Source organism: Lissotriton vulgaris, chromosome 10 (genome assembly GCF_964263255.1).
Source record: "Lissotriton vulgaris chromosome 10, aLisVul1.2, whole genome shotgun sequence".
NCBI lineage: Eukaryota > Metazoa > Chordata > Amphibia > Caudata > Salamandridae > Lissotriton > Lissotriton vulgaris.
In genome coordinates, this window is record NC_141698.1 from 486,103,377 (window position 1) to 486,126,567 (window position 23,191).

Here is a 23,191-nt window from a genome sequence, read left to right on the forward strand (position 1 = left end):
GTAGGTGGATCCATAGAAGAATCCTGCAATGTCAGCAGAAATATATGGCAGAGATGCGCGCGCAGCAGCTTGACGTAATTCTGACGTGTAACTGGAGGGCGAAGGGGACTTGACATTTAGCACTACAAGGGTAGACATAAGTCGTGCAAATGTAGACATAAGTCTAGAATGTCAGATCAACCTAATCCCAAATCGTATCTGATATCATATGTTTAAGGAACTGTAATATCTGGAAGGGAAAAGGTCTCTCGAGCGGAGACTACTCTATACTGTCTGCATGTATATGCGTCTACGTGTTGGCATGCGGGGTGAGGGGGCATGGGCCTACCATGGCAACGGAGTCTATGAATTACTTGCACGGAGACAGAAGAACCGGGCCCTCTGCTCCTGCAGCTGGAAGGATGTTTACTTGAGCTACGAGACAGGAATGTGTTTTCGAGGAGTGGAGCAGATAATTCGAAGGTTGAATACAGTCTTGGCAGGCAGAGGTTAGGCTATGCGCCGGAGCCGCGCAAGGAGTAAGGTGAGGGTCACTGGTACAGAGGTAGCCTGGGCTGAGGCCCTCGGAGTCAAGAAGCAGGAGAAAGGCTCGAAAAAGCTCGATGGCATAATCTGGGCCTACTTCGCCAGAGCTGAAAAACGTGTAAAGTGTACCACAAAAAGACGGTGGCACAGCATACATAAGAACTGAATATACAATCCGTTCATGGCGGATCTGAAAGAGGACATGTTAAAGATGGACGCATGTATTTGCGTCTTCATAGCTGGCACAGGAGGGACATTACATGCACTGTAAGCTAGTACATGGAGACGGTGGGGTACTCGCTGGGGAACACTACTCGATCAAAAGTTATATTTCCTCATTCCCTCCTTGTTCCCCACGGACCCTTCATGATACATCGATTCTCATCAATTGATCAATCTGTTCACTTAACATCAATTGCTCTTCTTGCTTTTCGCGTTTTGAAAGGGAACTTGGATGTGGTACGCATGAAGTGGCACACAGGCCGCAAATTGCCGGTCCACATTGGAGACACAGGCAACAACTGAGTACTACGAGAAAGCCAATACCTAGGAGGGATAGGATCTTCCACCCCCAGGCCGATAGCGTTGTCCAGAACCAACCGGACCAAGTCCAGGTGCCTGGAGTCTGATGTATTAGACTTGCAATTTTATGGAGACGAGTAATAGCTTTGTACACGGTTGGCGCGTTATTTGGGATGAAAACACAGCAGCTTGACCCGATGACCTTACAAGCTATCTGCCAAGATGACGTCAATAACGAGACGATTTTGAAGAACAACAACCCGCATAGCGGACTGCTCCTCCGTTAAGTTGCCTAGGGCTGAAGTGGTCTCAAGTACCACTGCTTCGAGGGTTCTGGTTAATCTACGGATTAGTTTACTATTTGAAACAGTACCTAGGTAGGGGAAGAAACCTTTATTGAAATCTGTATATTGTTCCCATGTAGTTTCAGTATAATCGACAAGTGGAAGATCTCGTTGATATCGATGCTTAATCAGGTTAGTGTTTCTATGATAGTCAGGAGGGGCTAGGAAAACAGGCGGCAAAAGGAATGCAATGTAACAGGTACCATCCCAGTCTAGAGGCAAACGGACATATGCAGTATGACCACAAACAAAATAGGAATGACGTAAAGCCCTAAACGTGGATCTACCATGATCACTGAAATCGACTACAGTAGTACATTTACTATGACCTACGTGTACAGAACCATTCTTGCGAACACATAGTTCACCAGTAATTGGCAATACTGCCATAGCAGGTAGGACAGGAGCAGCTTCGGATTCGACAGATAAAATCATGAAAGTGACTGTGTAATTACCTAATCCATATACTTCATTTTCTAGATCAGTTCCAGTATCTACGGGAAGTCCCTCCTTGTCAGGGTAACATACTTTAAGCAAGACTAAGTTCAGGTGTCCCCAAACCCAGTTACCTTCATAAATAGCAGCAGTAGAAACTAGGGAATTGAGCATTTTAAACCATGCACCACACGTGCCATTGTGAGTGAACGGGTACGGGAAAAGGGGCAAAACACCCTTGTTTTCTTGGTAAGGAGGGAGTCGACCACATATCCAACAATTAGTAGCATTGGTAGACTGATGGGAGTGGTGTAACATACTAATAAAAGTGTTATTGCGCAGCGCAAGTCTGTATGATAACTCATGAGGTGGTAATTCACTAAAAGAATGTTCAGCAGTAGCATTATAAGCAGAATGTGCACGCTTGAATATAGGGTAGTATATGTGTAACAAAATACTAGCAGTAATAACCAGCAAACATAGAAAAAACATAACAAGTAGTGTCACTATACAGCGACTACGCAGTGATTTGCAATATGCGTTCTTTTTATGTTGTCTTTGTCTATCTCTCTCTCTATCTCGATCTAGGGGATACATGTCAGAAACTAATTTAACCGATTCACCTAGGGGAGGACTTAAACAATTAAACTGTCTGACTTGCTAGATCGTAATTTCAGTCTGTAATTTTCTGAAGCAGTTTTCTCAACCAAAGGGAGTTTCGTGTCAGTTTGTGGAGGAGGGCAGGGCTTAGAGTCCAAGTCCGAAGGAAGTCCGAAAAATTTCTTAATATGACTGGAATGCAGCCATCCCTTCCTGCCCTCTATCTTAACAGCTGTCCTCGTCGTGAGCAGAACCAACTTCGGGGATTGCCAGCGGGGCTCCAATGGGCTCTTCCGATCAAAATTCCTGACGAAAACGTAGTCACCAGGAACCACCTCATGGGGCTTCGTCTCGGTGTTGTCGGGAAAGGCTGCAGCTACCTGTGAACGACAAGATTGTAGTGCAGACATCAAGGAGGCAAGGTAATCTGTCAGCATAAGACAATCAACATCAGTTATTTTACGTGGAATAGGCGTCCCCCACATATTCGGTGGCCTACCAAAGACCACTTCATACGGGGATAGCCCAGAACGGGAATGGACCACCATCCTCATATAGAAGAGGGCGACCGGCAAGGCAACTATCCAGTCTATACCTTTGTCTCTACAAATCTTGGAAAGTCGGATTTTCAGTGTCTGATTATGGCGCTCCACGAGACCTGCTGCCTCGGGATGCCGAACACAATGGAACTTCCACTGGTAACCTAACAGGAGTGTAATGTGTTCCATTAGCTTGGATGAGAATGGCTGGCCATTATCTGAGTACACGATGCGGGGCAAACCATACCGTGGGAAGTATTCACGAACCAGTTGCTTGGCAGTGGTCGGAGCAGTGTAATCGGGAACTGGGTATGCCTCTATCCATCGGGAAAGAGCACACACGACTACGAGGACATACTTGAATCCTCGACAACGTTCCATCTGGATATAATCCATCTGGAGGACTTCAAAAGGGTGGTCGGGAGGCTGAAATCCACCTTGCTCTACGGGGATGCTTTTACCTGGATTGAACTGACCACAAATCATGCAAGTACGCACTTTCTGTTTGGCTGCTGCCCGTAAGTTTTTATTGGACCATATGTGTTGAATACTGTCTAGCATTGCCTTCTCTCCAAGGTGTGCGGGACTATGTATTGTGTTAATGATGACTTGTACCATAGAATCGGGGAGAAACCATGTAGATTTTCCCTTCGTCATCCATCCCTGGTCTGTTTGGACCCCTCCTAGTTTAATCCATTCCTTAATTTCATCTGGTGTTGCATGTGACTGTATGTCGATCACATCATGTGCGGGATCCCTAACGGTCATGCAGTGTGATGATACCACTATTTGTGTCTGGTCAGTTACATGAGTTCGGTTCTGAACAGTTTGCTTTGCTGTTCGGTCTGCCAGGTCGTTACCCTGGGAAATGACATCAGTAACCTTGGTATGTGCCTTGCATTTCATGATAGAGATTGCAGTAGGTAGATGTATTGCATCTAACAGAGCTTGAATGAGGGGACCATGTTGGATGTTGGCACCGTGAGAAGTTAAGTAACCCCTCTCTCGCCAGAGGACTCCAAAGTCGTGAACGACTCCGAATGCATAACGTGAATCAGTATATATGTTGACTCTCTTATTTCTGGCTTGAATACATGCTTGTGTCAGAGCAATAAGCTCTGCTGCTTGGGCTGACAAGGTGTCAATACAATTGGTTTCAATGACTTCCGTGTCTGTCGTGACCGCATAGGCTGCCACTAATTCACCTGTCTTTGTTCTCATACATGAACCATCCACATAAAGTGTCAGGTCTGGATCTGGTAACGGAACATCTGTCAAGTCTTGTCTGGGCTTCGTTGTAATAGTGATAACTTCAATGCAATCATGTGCCAATGGATCTACTCCATTTATTGGCAATAACGTGGCTGGATTTAACGTGCTGCAGCGTCTGATTTCGATGTGTGGTTGAAACAATGTCAGTTCGTAACCTGTCAATCTTGCTATAGTCAGGTGTTGGGTCTGAGTTCGATTTAAAAGAACTTCTACAGAATGTGGAACCTGTACTGTCAATGGATGTCCTAACACAATAGAATCACTCTGTCTGATTGCTAAAGCTGTGGCTGCAACTGATTTCAAACATGCTGGAAGGGCTTGTGCTACTGGGTCTAATGTACTAGAAAAATAAGCACAAGGCTTGTGTGAACCTGCTTGTTCCTGAGTGAGGACTGACAAAGCAGTACCCTCACGTTCTGTAACAAAAAGTGAAAAAGGCTTACTGTAACATGGTGTTGCTAAAACAGGTGCTTGACATAAGGCTTTCTTTAAGTCTTCAAAAGCTTGTGTATGTTCCTGAGTCCAAGGGAGGACAGTCGAAGTCGCTGCCTCCTGTGTCGTTAACTGAATGAGTGGCTTTGCTAAAAATGCGTATTGGGGAATCCATTGTCTACAGTATGAGGTGAGGCCTATAAAGGCCCGCACCTCCTTTTGTGTTCTGGGTGGTGACATGTTTGCGATTAACTGAATGCGATCAGGTGTGAGCTGTCTCCCCACTTTGGACAGCAAGTGACCCAGGTACACAACTTGCTGAACACAGAATTGTAGCTTCGAAGGAGACACTTTGTGTCCCTTGTCGGCCAGGAAGTTCAAAACAATCAGTGATGCATTCTCACATTCGGGTTCGCTTCGCGCGGTGATCAGCAGATCATCGACATACTGAAGCAGGGCAGTGCGAACTGGCATGTGGATACTGTTGAGTTGTTTTTTCAATGCTTGACTATAGATGCTGGGGCTTTCTGTGAATCCTTGAGGTGCACGGGCAAATTTGAAAGATCGTCCATTTAAACTGAATCCGAACAAATATTGGCATTCCGGATCAATAGGGACACTGAAGAAAGCATTCTTGAGGTCAATTACAGTAAAGAACGCTGCTTCGGAATCAATGGCTGTCAGTAGCGAAGAGATATCTGGGACCACAGGGTACTGTGGTACAATACATTTATTCAATTCGCGCAGATCAATAACCAATCGATAAACAGGTGGAGCATTTGGGTCAGTACGTTTAAGAACAGGAATGATAGGAGAATTACACACATTAGAGTCGGTTTCCACAACCACTCCTTGTGCTATTAGCTCGTCGATGATTCTCAGTAAAGCCACTACAGCATCTGGTGGTAACTTGTATTGTCGAATTCGTGGTAATACCACTCCTGCCTTGAGTGTGACTCGATATGGGGTAATGTGCATGCAACCTACATCAGTGGGGCCCTGAGCCCACAAGTGTGCAGGGACGTTCTGTAGTCGGGGATCCATATCTCTCAATACATAATGGCCTTTGAAATCTCGCAAAAACAATCGTACTCCCTCAGGAGAACAGCATATAATAGCCCCTAGAGCCTTCAATGTCTTTATACCTAACAGGTTTTCTGGACATGATTTCGTGAGCAATAAATCTGTAGTCCGCGTCAGAGGACCTACTGCAAGAGGGAGAGGTTGTGATACTTCATTAATAATGGGTTTTCCTGAAAATCCAAGGGACACGTTCTGTGAGCCTGAGAGGGGTGCCCCTGGTACTTCATTGTGGCTTATCGTTGTTCTGCTTGCCCCTGTATCAATGAGAAACTTTCTGTCTTTCCCTAATACTTGACTATGTACATAGGGACCATTTTGATCTACAGGAACTTCAATAAGAGGCAAGCGGAATTCCCTCTCTAGGCTGTTTCATGTGTATCGCTGGTAATCAGGGTAATCGTTCTGTGCATACTGATACATTTGCTGTGTCGTGGTTTGTGTTGCAGTAACGGGTTGTTGCTGAGGTATCGCTACGGTCTGTGTAGATGCTGGCATGGGTGCAATATGTTGTATATTCTGGGGTACTTGTTGTGAAGTCTGATCTTGTCTAGGAGGACGCGGTCTCTCTTTAGTTTTACCCGTGGCGATATTGTGTTTCAGAACTGCACAATCGTTTATATAATGACCTGGCTGTTTGCAATAGTTACATACACCCTTTACAGGAACTGACGAATTACTGGGTTGGTTCGCACCCTTTTTCTGACCATCGGCGGGAACTGACTGAGCAACTAACATTTTCATTTTCGTATCTTTCATACGTCTTTGTTCATGTTCTTGTTCTTCTCTAAGTCTATTCTGGTGATACTGTAACATTTGTAACATTTGCGAAGGGGTGTTAGCTTGCCAAGTACTTTCTACTTTCAGTACTCTGTTCTTAACCTGGGGTAAGGAATTCTCGACTAATTTCGTAACAAAAAGATGTGGGTATGACTCGCTACTTGCTTTCAGACCGCTATTTATACCAAAACATTTCTCAAATCGTGTATAAAAATCGCTAGTATCTTCATCAGGTTTCTGTTTGCATGCTGAGATTGCACCCCAATCTTCCTTTTTCGTACTCAATAAACGTGGCAACACTTGTACCAATAAACCTGGTAACATTTTAACTTTATCTCCAAGCCCTAGGCCGGGCACTCGGGTATTCTCTTCATCTTGTAATGCAGCCCAATCAATCTTTGCGTCTCCCACCTCCCACTCTTTTTCTTTGAGTTTCTCGTATATGCCTGGAGGTAGTAATACTTTCAGTATTTTCATAAGGTCGGGATAAGTGTAATCGCCCATTAATAACATATCCTTTATTTCGCGGTGAAACCCTGCAGGATCCTTATCATGACTGGGTACTAGTTTTTTCATTTCCAATAATTCCATTTTAGTTACAGGTGTATACACGAACACACGTCTAAGCGTGTTGTCTGCGTTCTGTACGGGGTGCACTTCTCGCAACGGATTCTGTCTATCCATATAATACATGGTCTTTCGTTCCATAACGGGTGCTGAATTGATCTGCGGACATAGGAATGTACTATACTTGTGACGGTGTTCTAGGATTACTTTAATTAGATCAGTACTTAGACCTTTCCATCTGTTCGTGACCAGTTCTATTAGTATGTCAGGCAGAGGACCTGGATCAGAACGTTGGCTTTTATACAATAAGAGCAGATGTTGTATCATGTACATACCAGCTAAGCGCTGTTCACTTGGTGTCAAATTCAAGAACGTATGTGCTAACGCATCATCACCATATTTCTCAGAGCTGTCAGCCCATTGCACGGCTGACCTGGCTAATTCTTGTTCATCCATAGAATCGAGTACATGGTACCCCATGCGCTCTTGAAGTATTCTGTCAGTGGCTTGGAATAAGTGTTCAGGAGTTCTAGGATTACACATGGCTTCCTGATATATTCTTTTGCTTTCCGGGCGCACTGGGCGCATCGAATTATTAAATGGTCTTCCTTTGCCTACATACGCTATCATTTCTCTAGCTGGCAACTGTGTTTGTTCTGGTGTCTCGGCTTCCTCCTCCGCCTCCTCCTCTGTGGATTCATGTTTGTCGGAATCAACTTCCGGTACGGGCTGTCTTCTCTCATGCATCTTATTAATTGCTGTTCTGATTCTTCGGTACATGTTATCTATACAGGCCTCTTTGTCATGCTGTCCATCTGCTATATTCTGACCCCATCTATGGAGTGCTTTTACATCTTCCGGGTTCATACCCGGCCTATCTACTTCTCTAATGAAGCAGTTTATAAGAAACCGCAATAACTTGGCTTTAGTATCCACTTTCTGATAGGCCATGGCCTCTTTGATACTGTCAGGCCCTACTCCTGTCTGAACAAACTTATATATTCGATCCAAGTGATCTGTCATTTCAGGTAGTGTCATTAGGAAGTTCGTGACTCGTCGTAAACGGACTGATGCGAGTAACATTCTCTCGTCACTCTTTCTACCAGGTACAGGATCATATCTGCAGTCTGCAAGGCGATCTCCAAGAATTGTAATATCTGTTCTAGGTGTACGCTGTTGCGCTATTTCTCTAAAACTCAAGCGATGGAGTTGTGGCGGAGTCTGGAAACCTATCCCTCCGGACGCGCCTCCGGAGGCGCCGGCTCCGAAAGGGTTAGTCGGGTTCGTGTCAAGGGAAGTAGGAGGTGGAGGAAGATCAGGAGGAGGAATCCGGGGAGGAGTAGCTTGTCGGGGAGGAAGAGCATAAGGATCCTGACCGTTAGGCGCAGGCACTGGTGGCAATGCGGTATTACCATATGTGGGAGCTACATCGTCTAAATAAGAAGAAAGGAAAATGTCCTTTGCTGTCTTCTGGTGTGTTTTAGTCGGGAGCAATGGGGGTGGTAGGTCCTTTGGTACTTCTGGAGAGGCCTTTGGCAGGCCCTTTGACAGGATGGGGAACATGCCATTCATAAGAGTATTCCGCTGTCTGTCTACTTGCTCTAATTTTACTCTGATACCTTCTCCAACTAATGCGTCTTCTCGGGCCTTGTCAGGCTCCTCCTTACTCTTTTCTTCTAGTCTGTGTGCTTTTTCTGTGCGTCTATGCGACTCTTTACGCCATAACTCGATGGCATCTTTCTGTGACTGTCTGGCTTTCTTTTTCCATAATGCTTCTTCTACTCTCATGATGCAATCCGCATCCCATGTCCCAGCAGCGGGCCATCTCTGATTCTCTGACAGTTCTTTAGTGTAATCCACCCATAAGTCGAGAAACAAAACGGCATCTAGGCCGTGCTTATGGTACATAAAGAACCCTGGAGTATCCCTAGGTGGTATGGGAACAGCTTCTTCTAGAACCCCCTTACGGGTTTTTATTTGTCTTAGTTTAGAGAACAACGGCATTCTGAAATCTGACTACTTGGTTCTTTCTTCAGATATGAACATGAACACACTACACATAAAACACGTATAAGCACAATAATGAGGGTCGAACATTCACTCACACCACGACATTTGAATGACACATTAAAACACTTCAAGAACGAACCACATTAATCAATTACAATTGAAAACCTACCAACCACGTGAAACAGGATGTACCGCTAAACGGCACAGATACACCTTTTACAGATGCAGACTAGATATACTGCTAAACAGTATAGATACACTGCTAGGCAGTGCAAACCAGGCTCGTGTACCCGAACCTGTCTTGACCGGCACAAACTAATGCGCACGTCAGGATGCGTCCCTAGCAACGGTACTCACCAGGAAGCACGGAAACAGAAGGCCTCGGAAACTCTGGACTGGACTCGGTTCGGACTGGATTCGGACTCGACGCAGGTACTTCGGAATCTGGTGGGCCTCGGTATACCACGGATCTTGCTCTCTCAGCTAGGCTCAGGTCGGGATCCTCCGCACTCCTCACCGCCTCGTCTGGGTGTCGATCGCAGCCTCAGTCACCTCCGTTGGCCTGAGGGAGATACAGGAAATCCTGCGGGTACGCGTAGTTGTCCGTCCGGCTGTGGCAGGGGGCTAGGCCTGCAACGCACCTCCGGCGCGTGGGGTGGGGGAGGGGTCCCTATTCGGGCGCCAGAACTGTGGTAAAATCAATTACCTATACTTAATTTGTAATCAATAATCAATAAGAATAACTCAGAGAAATAAGAGGCAAAATCCGGGATATTGAGGTTAACTCAAAAGGGTTTTATTCCTGTAAAAGGAATTGGGTTATTGGCTCGAGCCAAGGTGGCATAACCATTCCATCACCACACAGGTTCAGGAAGGGGCAGACAGACCACATATTGTTTACAGAAGTACATATATATAGTCAATGCATTACAATGTATGAGCATGTAGTAGGCGTAACAGCTGGAAAAGAAGAGATAAAACATGGAAACGTCATAAAAAAAGGCGTTACAATAGGCGTGCATGAAGGCGTGTACTAGAAACGTCACTTGTCATGAGGTCACAAGTAGGTGGATCCATAGAAGAATCCTGCAATGTCAGCAGAAATATATGGCAGAGATGCGCGCGCAGCAGCTTGACGTAATTCTGACGTGTAACTGGAGGGCGAAGGGGACTTGACATTTAGCACTACAAGGGTAGACATAAGTCGTGCAAATGTAGACATAAGTCTAGAATGTCAGATAAACCTAATCCCAAATCGTATCTGATATCATATGTTTAAGGAACTGTAATATCTGGAAGGGAAAAGGTCTCTCGAGCGGAGACTACTCTATACTGTCTGCATGTATATGCGTCTACGTGTTGGCATGCGGGGTGAGGGGGCATGGGCCTACCATGGCAACGGAGTCTATGAATTACTTGCACGGAGACAGAAGAACCGGGCCCTCTGCTCCTGCAGCTGGAAGGATGTTTACTTGAGCTACGAGACAGGAATGTGTTTTCGAGGAGTGGAGCAGATAATTCGAAGGTTGAATACAGTCTTGGCAGGCAGAGGTTAGGCTATGCGCCGGAGCCGCGCAAGGAGTAAGGTGAGGGTCACTGGTACAGAGGTAGCCTGGGCTGAGGCCCTCGGAGTCAAGAAGCAGGAGAAAGGCTCGAAAAAGCTTGATGGCATAATCTGGGCCTACTTCGCCAGAGCTGAAAAACGTGTAAAGTGTACCACAAAAAGACGGTGGCACAGCATACATAAGAACTGAATATACAATCCGTTCATGGCGGATCTGAAAGAGGACATGTTAAAGATGGACGCAAATGTATTTGCGTCTTCATAGCTGGCACAGGAGGGACATTACATGCACTGTAAGCTAGTACATGGAGACGGTGGGGTACTCGCTGGGGAACACTACTCGATCAAAAGTTATATTTCCTCAAAGGACTGTGTCTCATACACTTAATAGATCTACTTCACTTACAGATACAGATATATTACTGGGTCCACATGTGACTATAGCTCGAGAGAACGTATTAGTATTATACTGGCTTGTGCTAGGCTAGCTATTGCTCGAGCATGGATCGCACCGGATCCACTATCGTTGGCAGAGTGGTGGGCAATAGTAATAGATACATACAATATGAAACATGCATTAGCTAAAATCAGGGGTGTAAGAAAATTATGTAAATTATGAAAAATCTGCGGATAATTTGTCCAGGAATGTGTTAAGGAATTTGTTTAGTTGCTTATAGGAAGCTATGCTTGCTTAAAATGGATCTTGAGTTTTCTATGTAAGATTATTCCCTTTGTGTCTGCCGCCCCAAAATTTATTAACCATTGTTGTTTGCCATAATTGCTTGTTTCCTCTTTTTTTCCGCTTTTTACTTCTGTATGGTGAATTTGCTGCTACTCTGTCCTCATGTCATCAATAAAAGTATATTTAAAAAAAACAATAAACTATACTGACATAGAATTATGCCACGTGGTGCACTGACTTTTATTGCCCTAAGAATGTTAACTGTGTGTGCATTAAAAAATAGTGTAGATAGAGTGTGAAATAGTGTAGTTTGGTGAGAAGAGTATTAACATGTTTAGTCATTGAATTATCGGGTGCACACAATAGGATGTACTGTTATGTTAGCTGAAGTACTAGGCCTGAATTTGCAGCATTTAGAAAAGGATTGTGTTAAAATGACATTTCAATTTCATGAGGCTGCAGAATGTTGTTTCTTTCTAACATATTGCTTTGCAGGTGGACAGGGTTCTGTTAGAAAATACTAAGGCTATTGGTCACTTAGTTTGTTGAGGAATGAAGAAGATACAGTGGGCTGGGTGGGAACTGAAAAGGTAGAGAAGAACATCGTTCACACAGGAGAAGGCAAAGAAACCAAGGACGAAATGTTGCAAGGGGCATGTATGGAGAAGACTGTGGAAAACCTCACCGCAGTGGAAAGTTTTGTAAATGAATTATATTGTAATTCACGTAAACAGGAGAGAAAAGCATTACAGGACTTTTGCCGAAGTGTCCTATCGCGTATATGTTGTACCAAAGAGAGGGACAGTTGTCCACATCCCTTCTGTCTTCCAGATAGAGAGCATCAGACTGCTAGCTTGCCGTTCTTATTGTAGTTTCATGATGCTTGACCTGTCTCATGATGGAGGGACTTTTTAGGAAGACTCCATCGCTGACACCTTTCTCCTTACAGAACTTTCCTACCTATATTCCTAAATTGGAATGTCACTTTAAGACTTTGAGTAGGGATAGATCTATATGCTTTTCCCTCAAGAAGTTCCGATGCAGGGTAACCTGGATATATGCTTCTTAATTTCTATTCTTTTGGCTATTGAATGTGTGGTTCTGTTTATTCTGCATAGAGCTAATCTGTTACATCGGTTTGGTATTTTCATGTTTCCTTTGTATTTCTGTACTTTCTTACTGAGATGCATCTATGTCCAGTTATTATTGGCTTTGTAATACATTTTCACTAACGCTATTTTGTTGTGGACCTGGGTAATTGTGTGTTACACTGTATTTGGATTGACTAAGGAAATTTGCTTCCCCTCAACACTTCCATGCTGCTAACATGAACCATCAGAGAAGAGAATCGAAATGTGATGGGCCCTGCCTTATCATTTGTGTCAGTGTATGAACAGTAGGATTATAGTCCATTGTGAGCTTAGCTAAAGTGCGCAAGTATATACTCACTTCCTCATTTATATGTACACTACACACCAGTTCCTCCAGAACTAACCCGTTGCTCATTACAACAACAGGTTTTGCACAGGCTAAAGGTTGATGTACTTTAAAACTGCACAAGTATATTTTCTTCCTATCTGAAATATTATTGTGATAAAATGAAGGTGCACATTATCGAGTTTATTTCCCATTTCTTTTCTCTCACCCTTTTCCAAAGGAAACATATAATCAGCTGCACAAAAGAATCAATCACACCTGGGACTTCGTGGTGATGCAGGCCAGAGAGCAGATAAGGTGATCTTTCGCAAAAGTTTATTTTTCTACATCTTGATCATTTGATGTTATGGCCATTCCAGAGAACCATCCATCATGCTCACTAAAGTTTTGTAAAATGCAACTCTTGTGCCTGCTTTTTTAAATGTCACTGTAGCACCTGCATTTAAAAAAGACTTGTTAGAACCGAGTTGGCAATGGTATACACCTTTGACAAAGTAGGGACCCTTGCTTCTAAGTCAGGACAAGGGGATTACACTCCTAGATAACCCCTGATCTCCCCCTTGGTGCCTTGGCATGAGCAGACAGACTTTTCTCAGAGGCAATGTGTTAAGCATTCGTGAATATACGCAATAATACAATGAAAACACTACAGATGAACACCACACAGGTTTTATAAAAATAAGTATTCTTTATATAGACTTAACACACAACCACAAACAACAAAAATCCACAATACTGTACTTAAAGTTGACGTAAAGATGGTAAAAGTTACTTAGTTCAAGTTGGTGATAGATGTGACACAGTTCTCACAAAAGTACCTGGATGTGTCACGCAAAACAAACAAAAGGCTCACAGAGTGGGAGATGCTTCGGTTCCGTGCTTTGGGGAAGATGATGCGACGCGCATCAATGCTTGTGCAGAGTAGGGCATGCGTCTTGATCCTTACTGGAGCGGAGGTGATGCGTAGGCTCTCGTCCTGCGGCCTGGTTGCAAAGCGCAATATGGCGCCTCGATGTAATGCAACAATCTGGGTGTGATGCGAGAAGATGGCGCCCTTGATGCAATTACGTGGAGATGATGTGTGCACGCTTGGTGGGCGTGCGGCGAACTCTGTAGCTTTGGAGCCGCGACAGGCCCTGCAACACAATTCTCTGGGGATGTGACAGCGACATTGTGAAGGTGACACGTTTCCCCGGTGATGCGTCGGGTAACAGCTTCAATGACGTCATGTTTCTTTGGCGATTCAGCAGCAACCTTGGCGGCAGTGACGAGCTTCTCCGGCAATGCGATGGCAACAGCTGCGACTGCGACGCGCTTCTCTCGATGTGTCGCGCTTCCAGCTCCCAGCGACACGCAGGCTGTTGTAGACAGAATTCCCAGCAAGGAAACTCTGAGGGGAAGCTGGAGGTGAAGTCTTTTGTCCCTGGGACTTCAACAGGAGACAAGCACAAGTTCAAGCCCTTGGAGCAGTATTCTGCAAGATGATGAAAGTTCTTTGAAAGTTCCTTCTCCTTTCCTTGGCAATGAAGAAACTACTGCAGGCCAACCCAGCAAACAGCACAATGGCAGAGGGGCAGTCCAAACTCCTGCAGCTTCCTTGGTTCTTTTCCTTGGAAAAAGGTTTATCTTGTTCCCAGAAGTGATCTAAAGTCCTTGGGTCTGGGTCCCAATATTTACAGCCCAAAATCCTTTGTTCTCTGAAGGCAGGGAGGCATTTGCCTAGTCCAAACCAGTTCTGGAGCACTCTGTTTACATGACTCCTTCTTTCTTATCACAGTGTAGGGCAGAAACGTCAGACGCCCCACAGGAGGTGGTGCCAGGATTGTGGAGGGAAGGCTCAGCCTGGAGCCCTTTGTTGACATGATTCCTTCTCTCCTTTCATGGTGCAGGGCAGAGACATCAGACACACCACAGGAGGTGGAGCCAGCATTGTGGAGGGAAGGCCCAGACCTATTTAGGTCCCTTGTGCAACTCCTTCCTCCCATCTAGATGCATATCTCTCTATTCACCACTGGGCTGCCTCAACCTGTCTCCTGGAATCCCCCAGCCCTGTCACTCAAACTCCAGACAAGGAATACACAACCTAGCAGAGGCAGGCTTGGTTAGTTAGACAAGAAAATACCTACTTTCTAAAAGTGGTATTTTCAAACACAGAATGTTAAAAACCAACGTTACTAAAATATGTATTTTATCATTCTGAGTTCAGGCACACTAAATTCGAATTTCTACAATGTTCCCTGAGTCCGTTAGGATTATAAAATGTAATAATCTAACTTCCCATTCTGGCCTATGGAGAAAATGTAGCCTTGCCATAGTGAAAAATGAAAATGGCTGTAATTTACTAATAGGACATGCCACACACCAGGGCATTGCCTACCTTATACTTACAATGCACCCTGCCCTTGGGCCTACCTTAGGGGTGTCTGATATGAAGAAAAGGGAAGGTTTAGGTACTGGCAAGTGGGTGCACTTGCCAAGTTGACATGTCAGTCGCAGACTGCACACAGGCCTTGCAATGGCAGGCCTGAGACACACTTTATAAGCTGCTTCTGTGGGTGGCAAAACAAGGGCTGCAAGCCCACCAGCAGCATTTGATTTACAAGCCCTGGGCACACATGGTGCACTGTACTAGGGTGTGACTAGTAAATCAAATAACCTAATTGTGGAGTCACTAATCAGTATATCAATATAACATAGGGAGCACTAGCACTGTGGCACTGAAAAGCAGTGGCATAGTGCCCAAAGCATATAACCAGCAAAACATTTAAAAAAACAGAGGAGCCAATCAGTAAAAATGGCAGGGAGACTTACGCCAATGATGCCAAATCTAACAGGACTGATGCAATGAACCATTAATGTCAGAACCACGATTGAGAACAGGTGTTGTATAATATCTGGTATCCCCTTGGGATCGAGTATCCAATGCTCTTCAGTTGTCTTTCGAGAATGAACTCAGCCAGGGCAGGATCAGAAATTGGTCTCTGCTCAGGTTGAGTGCGGGGATACTTGATTTCATGGGATACCAGACTGAACACATGCTATCAATTACCTGACGTTTCTCTAATACTGGATCCAATGCCCCACAAGAGACAGGAAGCAAATTGCAAGCAGTTCAAAGAAGGGAAGGTTAAATAAATGAACATTAAATCCACACACAGAGTCAAAGTGAAAGAATGGAATGCCTATTTTCCAAGCAAATCTCAACAAGTACAAAGAAAGAAAGGTGAAATTAATGAAAATAAAATAAATGCACCCACAGAGTCACAGTGAAAGAATGGAATTCTTTTTTTTTTTAGCAAGTGGCAAGTAGTACAAAGAAGGAAACATGAAATAAGTGAAAATTAAACATATGTACAGAGTTGGAGGGAAAGAATGGAATTTTTATTTTGGAAGAGATGGAATCAGATTGTGAATTAAAACATGAGGGTAGAGAATGACAGAGCAGGTAAAATAGCTGCCAAGGTTTTAGATTGCTCTGTGTGACATTCTCATAAATTCAGTGTAATTATGAGTGACATTTCATCAACTATGAGTGACTCCTTCTCGCAAGCAAAGTCAAGTAATAAAGATGAGGGAAGCATATAAATATCAGAAATTACACCTATTTCGCCAAAGAGAAACTCTAAGAAGTTCTTAAAATTACTGCAAAGCACCATCTCTGGAAGGGCACAAACCTAGTAGTCGCGAGCCACCCCAGACAGCAGCACGGGAATTGAGAAGGCTCAGGAGAGTGAGGCGCACACCTTACAGCCAGCCAGGGTGCTGTTTGTTTCAAATACAGTACGGTTTCATTTCATCAATCTGAATAAAAATGATAATTTAGGAGTGCAGCTAAGCGGTGTCAGCCCGGTTGGCATTCCACTACCTGCCCCACCCCCCAGCACCAGATCACACCAGCAGGCTGCAGCGGTATCAGAGCTACTGAAAAGACCAGGCTCGTATGTGACACAGCTGCTGGCCATGCTGAAAGTTGGACCGGCACCATTACCGCTGCCCCTCTTTACCATAACCAGGTATCAAGTTGTCGATGCTAGGGTCCGGACTCACTGCCCTAGGCAGGTGCCAACAGACTAAGGCTCTAGGGAGGCCGCATCGATTCTGGTGATTGGTCCCTAGGGCTCAGCTTCCAGCTTGTTTATGTGCAGGCTTACTCACCTGTCGTAGTCTCCTGTGCAGGGGATGTGCCCGGGCAGTCCTATGTGGAAGAGAAGTATGGAAGCGGGGATGCTGGGTGGAGAGTGGGCGAGTGTGTCGCTTTCTCTGGTGTTTTTTGAGGGTGTGGGGGAAAGATTTTAGGTGAACACAGGTGTCTCATGCAGGATCCCTTACTTCTTGTGGCGCTGCAGATAACTGCTGTTTATCTGCTGTGAAGCGCTGGTAGGGCAGCATGCCATTTGTGGGGTTAGATGCTAAGTGCAGACCCTTTCAGCCCTGCAGCGCCCATTACCTGCTGAGTGCGTGAGTATAATCCCTAACTTGTTATTCTGGCCTGCTCCGTAGGAATTCAAGACCATACTGACTAGGTAAGCTAGTACATGCCCACGTAGAGCAATGGTAAGTTTCAAGGTGGGGCGCAGGTTCTCTTACCTGCTGCTGGTGTAGGCACACTATCTCCCTCCTGGTTGCTGCTGTCTTCTGAGTCAGCTGCAGCCGCGCTCCTCCAGGAGTCGAGTTGACAACGCCTTGCCGGCTGCGACAAAGCATGCATTCTGAGATGAGCTCAGTGATACCTGTCAGACACCACTAATCCTGCGGCAGTCTAGACTGGGACGGGACTGTCTGTGTGTCAAAAGACTGTCTCATTATTCCATGACTGTCACGTTTTCCAATCACACCGTGCCGGCTCGCCAATATATAAAGAGAGCGAATCGCTTGATAGAAGCTGTGGGCCATAATTTTAACATTGACTGTAAGGTGCCATCACGTAACGAGTCTCACAGTTAACCTGAATGGATTGCTGGTGTCAAGGGGAAGTGAATAAACCTTGCTACATTGTAGCCTCTGCTCTCAGCCTTCCTAAGCCAGCCCAGCCACGAGCTAAGCCAGCCGCCCAAGCCTGCACGAGCAGAGCAAACCGTGGGCTGCAACCTGGATTTCAGTTTCTAACACAGCACTAACAGCACTCTGGCTTGATACTGAAGTGCTGCAAATAATTGACTTTCCATTTCAGTGTGGTGATGCAGACCACCACACTGAATTTCGTTAGTCAAACGCCTGATGCGTGCTACTTGGCAGAGCTGAGGGAAACAATGGCAGAGATTAAAAAACCTAAAAGGGTAAAACCCATCAATATGGGAGAAATATTAAAGCTTGAGGGATAGAAAAAAGGCAATGGGAAAAGGCAGGTTAGTAAAATGGAGAAAAAACATTTCAGAATATATACAATGAGCAATTTACAAAACTGTTTTCAAAACATATAACTTACATTGTAAGTACAACAACAGTGATTGTTTCATTATATACATACAGTTATAAGGCTGCCACCTTACTGGCATACCACTAGTCTGCATTTTATTTCTATGCCAGCTAAAACCAAGCATTTGCAAAGTTAATATATTTTGCCTATAGAGAGTTATTTGTCTATGTTTTTAAGTAATTACTTATTTATAAAGTTATATATAGCGCAAACATAAATCCGAAGGATATCAGAGCGGTTCACAATTAAGGATGGTCAGGTAGTCGTTCAATAAAAATGAAAGGAAATAGTTACAGAGGTTACCACAAAGACGTACAATAGTTGAAGAAACAAAACAAGCGGGAAATGGGAGGGGAAGACAAGATTAGGTCAAGGGATAAAAAACATCAGTAAAAGAGATGAAGGTATAGGACCAGAATCTTCAAGCAAATGAAAAGAGCCAAATTAGGGTAAGAACTTGAACATAAGGAATCGTTTTACTTCCATTTTGAAGGAAACCGTGGAGGTGATTCTCCAAATTTCAGAAGGGATAGAGTTCCTGATCCGTGGAGCGGAGCCGGAGAAAGCTCTTTGACAGGTTCTCCTTTTGTGAAATATCTGTGGTTTAAGAAGGAAAGTGTTAGCACTTCTTGAGGGTCTACCACCTCCAGATAGTTCTGGCTTTTGGCATAGGTATTTAGGGGTTTTGATATGGAGAGCCTTGTGAGTCAGGCAGGCAATCTTAGCTGAATTCTTGCATCAAAAGGCAACCAGTTTAAAGATTTTAGAACTGGGGAAATGTGCGCTGCTCCTTTTGTGCCTGTGGTCAATCTAGCCGCCGCATTCAGTACAGCCTTAAGTGGTGCCAAGGTGTATTTCGGGAGGCCAGATAGTGTAGCACTGCCACAGTCTATCTTTGGCAGAACCAGCGCTTGAACCACCTGCTTGAAGACAGTATGTGGGAGGAAAGGTTTGAGATTCCTTAGTAGTCTCATCAGGTGATTTGCACCATTACAGACATTACTAATGTGGTTCTTCAAATGTAAGTGTTTGTCCAGGGTGATTCCGAGTGATTTGGCTGTATCAATAATGACAGGGGGGCAGTTGAAGGCAGTGAGATGGTTCAACCAGAGGTCAACCTTAGGGGTATGATTCGGAGGAGAAATGAGCAAGAATTCCGTTCTGGAAGTGTTGAGTAGGAGGTGGTTTTCTGTTAGCCAATTTTGAGTGTTCATGAGGGTAGTGTTGAGTGAAGTGAGATTTTCAGGGGAGGAGATTTTCAGGTAAAGTTGCATGTCATCTGCAAACATGTGGAAGAGAATGTTCATTGAGTTTAGTGCATCTGCAAGAGGTTCTAGGAATAGGTTGAATAGTATGGGGGAAAAGGCAGACCCTTGAGGGACACCCATAGATACAGGAGAGGGCTGGGATAGGGAGTGCTTCACCTTTATTCTTTGAGATCTGTGGTGGAAGAAGGATGAGAACCATTGTAGCACCAGACCGGAGGAGTCCATCCTGTGTTCCAGAACTGATAATAGGTTGCCGTGATTAACAGAATCAAATGCAGAGGAAAGGTCAAGGAGGATTAGGAGGCAGGGTTCGTTGTGGTCGAGCATTTTTAAATGTCATCAGAAGCATGAATGAAAGCTGATTCAGTGCTGTATCCACTCAGAAAGCCAGATTGGTGATAGTCAAGGAGTTGGAAGTTTTCAATGTGAGCAAAAAGTTGAGATTGGAAAGATTTTTCAAGGAGTTTGGCCAGAATAGTGATGTTGGAAATAGGGCGTAAGTTGTTGAAGTCAGAACTATCAGCATATATATTTTTTTAAATAGGGGAAACCTGAGCCTCTTTCAGGCAGTCAGGGATCATACCTTGAGACAGTGAGGCATTGACAATATTTGTCCAGATTGGGGTGATGGATTCTTTTATATCCTTGAAAACGGCGGAATGTAGCGGGTCGTTAAAGTGAGTGAATGGGTTAGTACTTCGTAGAATGTTATTAATGTCTCTTTTGCTAAAAGGGGTGAAGGTGTCCCAGGAGGAATTATTTTTGTTGCGCAGACTTGCTGGTACAGGCTGTTTGAAGGGGGATGGAGGGAGCGCAGGCCAGTGAGAAGAACGTAGCCGAAGCGTCGCAATAGGGTAGGCTGTGACTTGGCTCAGAACGAGTGAGAGCGTCACACGATTGTTGTTTAACTATTTCAAAAAGCTTCTTGGGACGATTAGAGGCTTGGTTAAGTTGAGATCTGAGGTAGTCTGTCTTGGCACTCTTAATTTGTTTGTTATAGGAGCTTCTTACTGTTCTGAGGACTTTTAGTTGATCCGAAGAAGGATTGGATTTCCAAGATCATTCAGTTGCCCTTAGTTTGCGTCGTTTGGAGTTTAGGGTGTCATTAAACCATGGTTTGGACATTTTTGTAGATGCATTTTTTTGTTGGATTGGTGCAACGGAATCCATGATACTTGAGATGGTAGAGTTGTAAAAGTCAGTAAGTGAGTTAACCTCTGGCTTGACAACTTGGGCGGAAAAGGGCAAGTTTACATTGGGTTGCTAGTTTCGTTGTATTAATAAGTTCTATTTTCCATACCTTAAGCTTCTTCGATTGAGGCTTCCTCACTGACCCCACTTGGTTAATGTAGAAGATGATGATGTAATGGTCAGACCAGTCACAAGGGGAGATGTTATCAAATTAAATTGTATTTCCTTTGGAGATGATACGATCCAGGATTTCTCCTTTATTATGCATTGGCCTGTCATAATATTGGATCAATTGGTGATCATCTAAGAAGGATTTCAGGCATGTACCAGCTTTGTCATTGGAATTAGACCAGTGAAGGTTGAAGTCACCGAGGAAGATTTGGAGAACTGTGGAGTCGGCAATACCGCAGATGATTTCCAGTAATTGTTTGATGAAGGAAAGATTGTCCCCAGGAGGATGATAGAAAGTATGTAGTTTGCAAATCGGGATAGGGTTACTTAAAATGTTGAGATAAAGGTATTCACTGGAGGGGGCGCAGAGGTCTTGGAGTGAGAGACTGAGAGAGTGCTCCGATGAATACAAGCTAGACTCCCGCCCAGCTTTTCTGATCTGTCAAGACGAATTATGTCATGGGAAGAAGGTACTAGGAGGTCAAGGATAGGATAGGAGGTGGGATTCAACCAAGTTTCAGTAAGGATGATGATATGTATGTAAAAAGTTGGCCTAGCATATGATGTCCACTATTCTAGTGGGTACCTTGCACCAGTCCAAACGAACCTTATTGATGGTAGGTTTAGACAACCTTTATATAAAGCTATCCTGGTGGTAGCAGTGGAGAGCAGTCTTCAGGCCAAGTCTTGAAGGAATGTAAAGCAGCTTGTTTTACCAGTCTATAATCTCTTTAATGACCAAATGAAAAGAGCACCACACCAGGTATATATATACAATATAGGTATTTATTCTAAACACACCCCTCTAGTCTCTTTATGAGGCTAGAGGCAAAAGTACAATACAAGAACTTAAATAGCACACAGTAATTAAGCACAATATACATTTTGCCCTAGGGGCATCACAAACCATATACTAAGAAAGTGGTATAAGTACCGCTCAGAGCAAGGAAACAAGGCCTAGAGCCTGTAGAACCGCAGAGGCAACCAGGAAACACCCAAGGTAGGGACACAGGAGACTCATGGGGGGTGCGTACAGTGTCTAAACACAGCCACAAATCACCATTGACTTCTATGGAGAAAGTTAGAGTTACAGTTTTAAAGAATAAGGACACTTAGGAGTGGACTACAGTAAAACCCTTTTAGTACTGGACACTTTGAGAGTCAAGACCCACAGGAGCACCGAAGTAATTGTGTTACCTCACCCAGGGAAGCCGGGTGCATAGGTGTCTTTTTCGTCTGGTTTCGTCGTCGATTCCAATGGAGAGCTGCAAAGAAGTGCTGCAGGTGACCAGGAGAAAAGTGTCCGGATCGATACAAGGGTAGATCAGAGATCTGAAGAACCTGAAAGCAGAGGGGACAGAGTATGGGTCACTAGACAGTGACCAGGATGGCGACAAGAAGATGCTAGCCGATGTCAGGGGCTTTCAAGTGAAGTAGGTGAAGATTGAATCTTCAACCACGAGGACCAGGAGGCGTCGACGATGACCAGGAGTTGGATTTGAGCTGCTGCAGCATCGGTATCCGGATTGGACCCAACAAGCTTTGGCAACAGCAACCCACGCAAGATGACAATATTGGCTTCGGTGCAGAACAGGGCACGTCGGTAGCAACCAGGGAAGCACAGGAAACTAAGGATTGTTCTTTCAGGGGACCCACCAGTCGATGGACTAGGGATCACGAAGACACCTCGAGCTGAAATGCAGGAAGTGGGCCAACGGAACACTCATGGAGTGTAGGCCTCTAAGCTTCAGTGCAAAAGGTGCTCAGGGCTTGGACTACAAGTAGCCTAATGCACAACTTCTGGAAAGCTCGGGAAGTTGATGCACTAGCAAATGTGCAGGATGTCCAGGAGTTCGGGTCCCACGTCTCTTGTGATAGCTACAGGTCTCAGCTTTGCTGGGTAATTGTATCGGCCTCGGAGAAGTCTGGAAGTCCATGTCCTGTGTCGCAAATTCTTCAGGATCCGTCGGTAGCCTTAAAAATGCAGACCGCAAGATGCTTCTTTGGTGCCGTCTTCCAGTCGATATGGAATGTCGAAGTTCCAAGATTTCAGTTTCAGAGTATCATCCAGGGTAATCTAAAGTCTCAGTGACTGGGTCCCTCTACTTATACCAAGTTTAGGGGTTGGAATAACTCCAGGGTCCCACCTATTTGAGGACCTGGGGAGGGGGTGGTTATACCCCTTTGTCCAGTTTCATGCCAGAGCTGGGGCTGAGTACCCCAGCAACTGGTTTGAACTGGGAAATGCACGGTGACACCATGTGTGCCCCAGGCACTGTCTGTAATGCATTCACTGAATGCAACCCACCATGCCCTAATACACTAAAGCCTGTCTGAGGAAGTGCTGGCACCTCCC

General features: G+C 44.7%; 1 protein-coding gene across 1 annotated transcript in view; it reads left to right on the top strand.

The window, feature by feature from the left end:
• RGS11 (regulator of G protein signaling 11) overlaps nt 1-23,191 on the top strand; it is a 1,486,254-nt gene that overhangs the window by 496,034 nt on the left and 967,029 nt on the right. Inside the window, exon 7 of the mRNA XM_086939774.1 lies at nt 13,010-13,086. Within this exon, the coding sequence (XP_086795900.1) occupies nt 13,010-13,086 (77 nt within the window). The remainder of the gene's footprint in view (nt 1-13,009; nt 13,087-23,191) is intronic.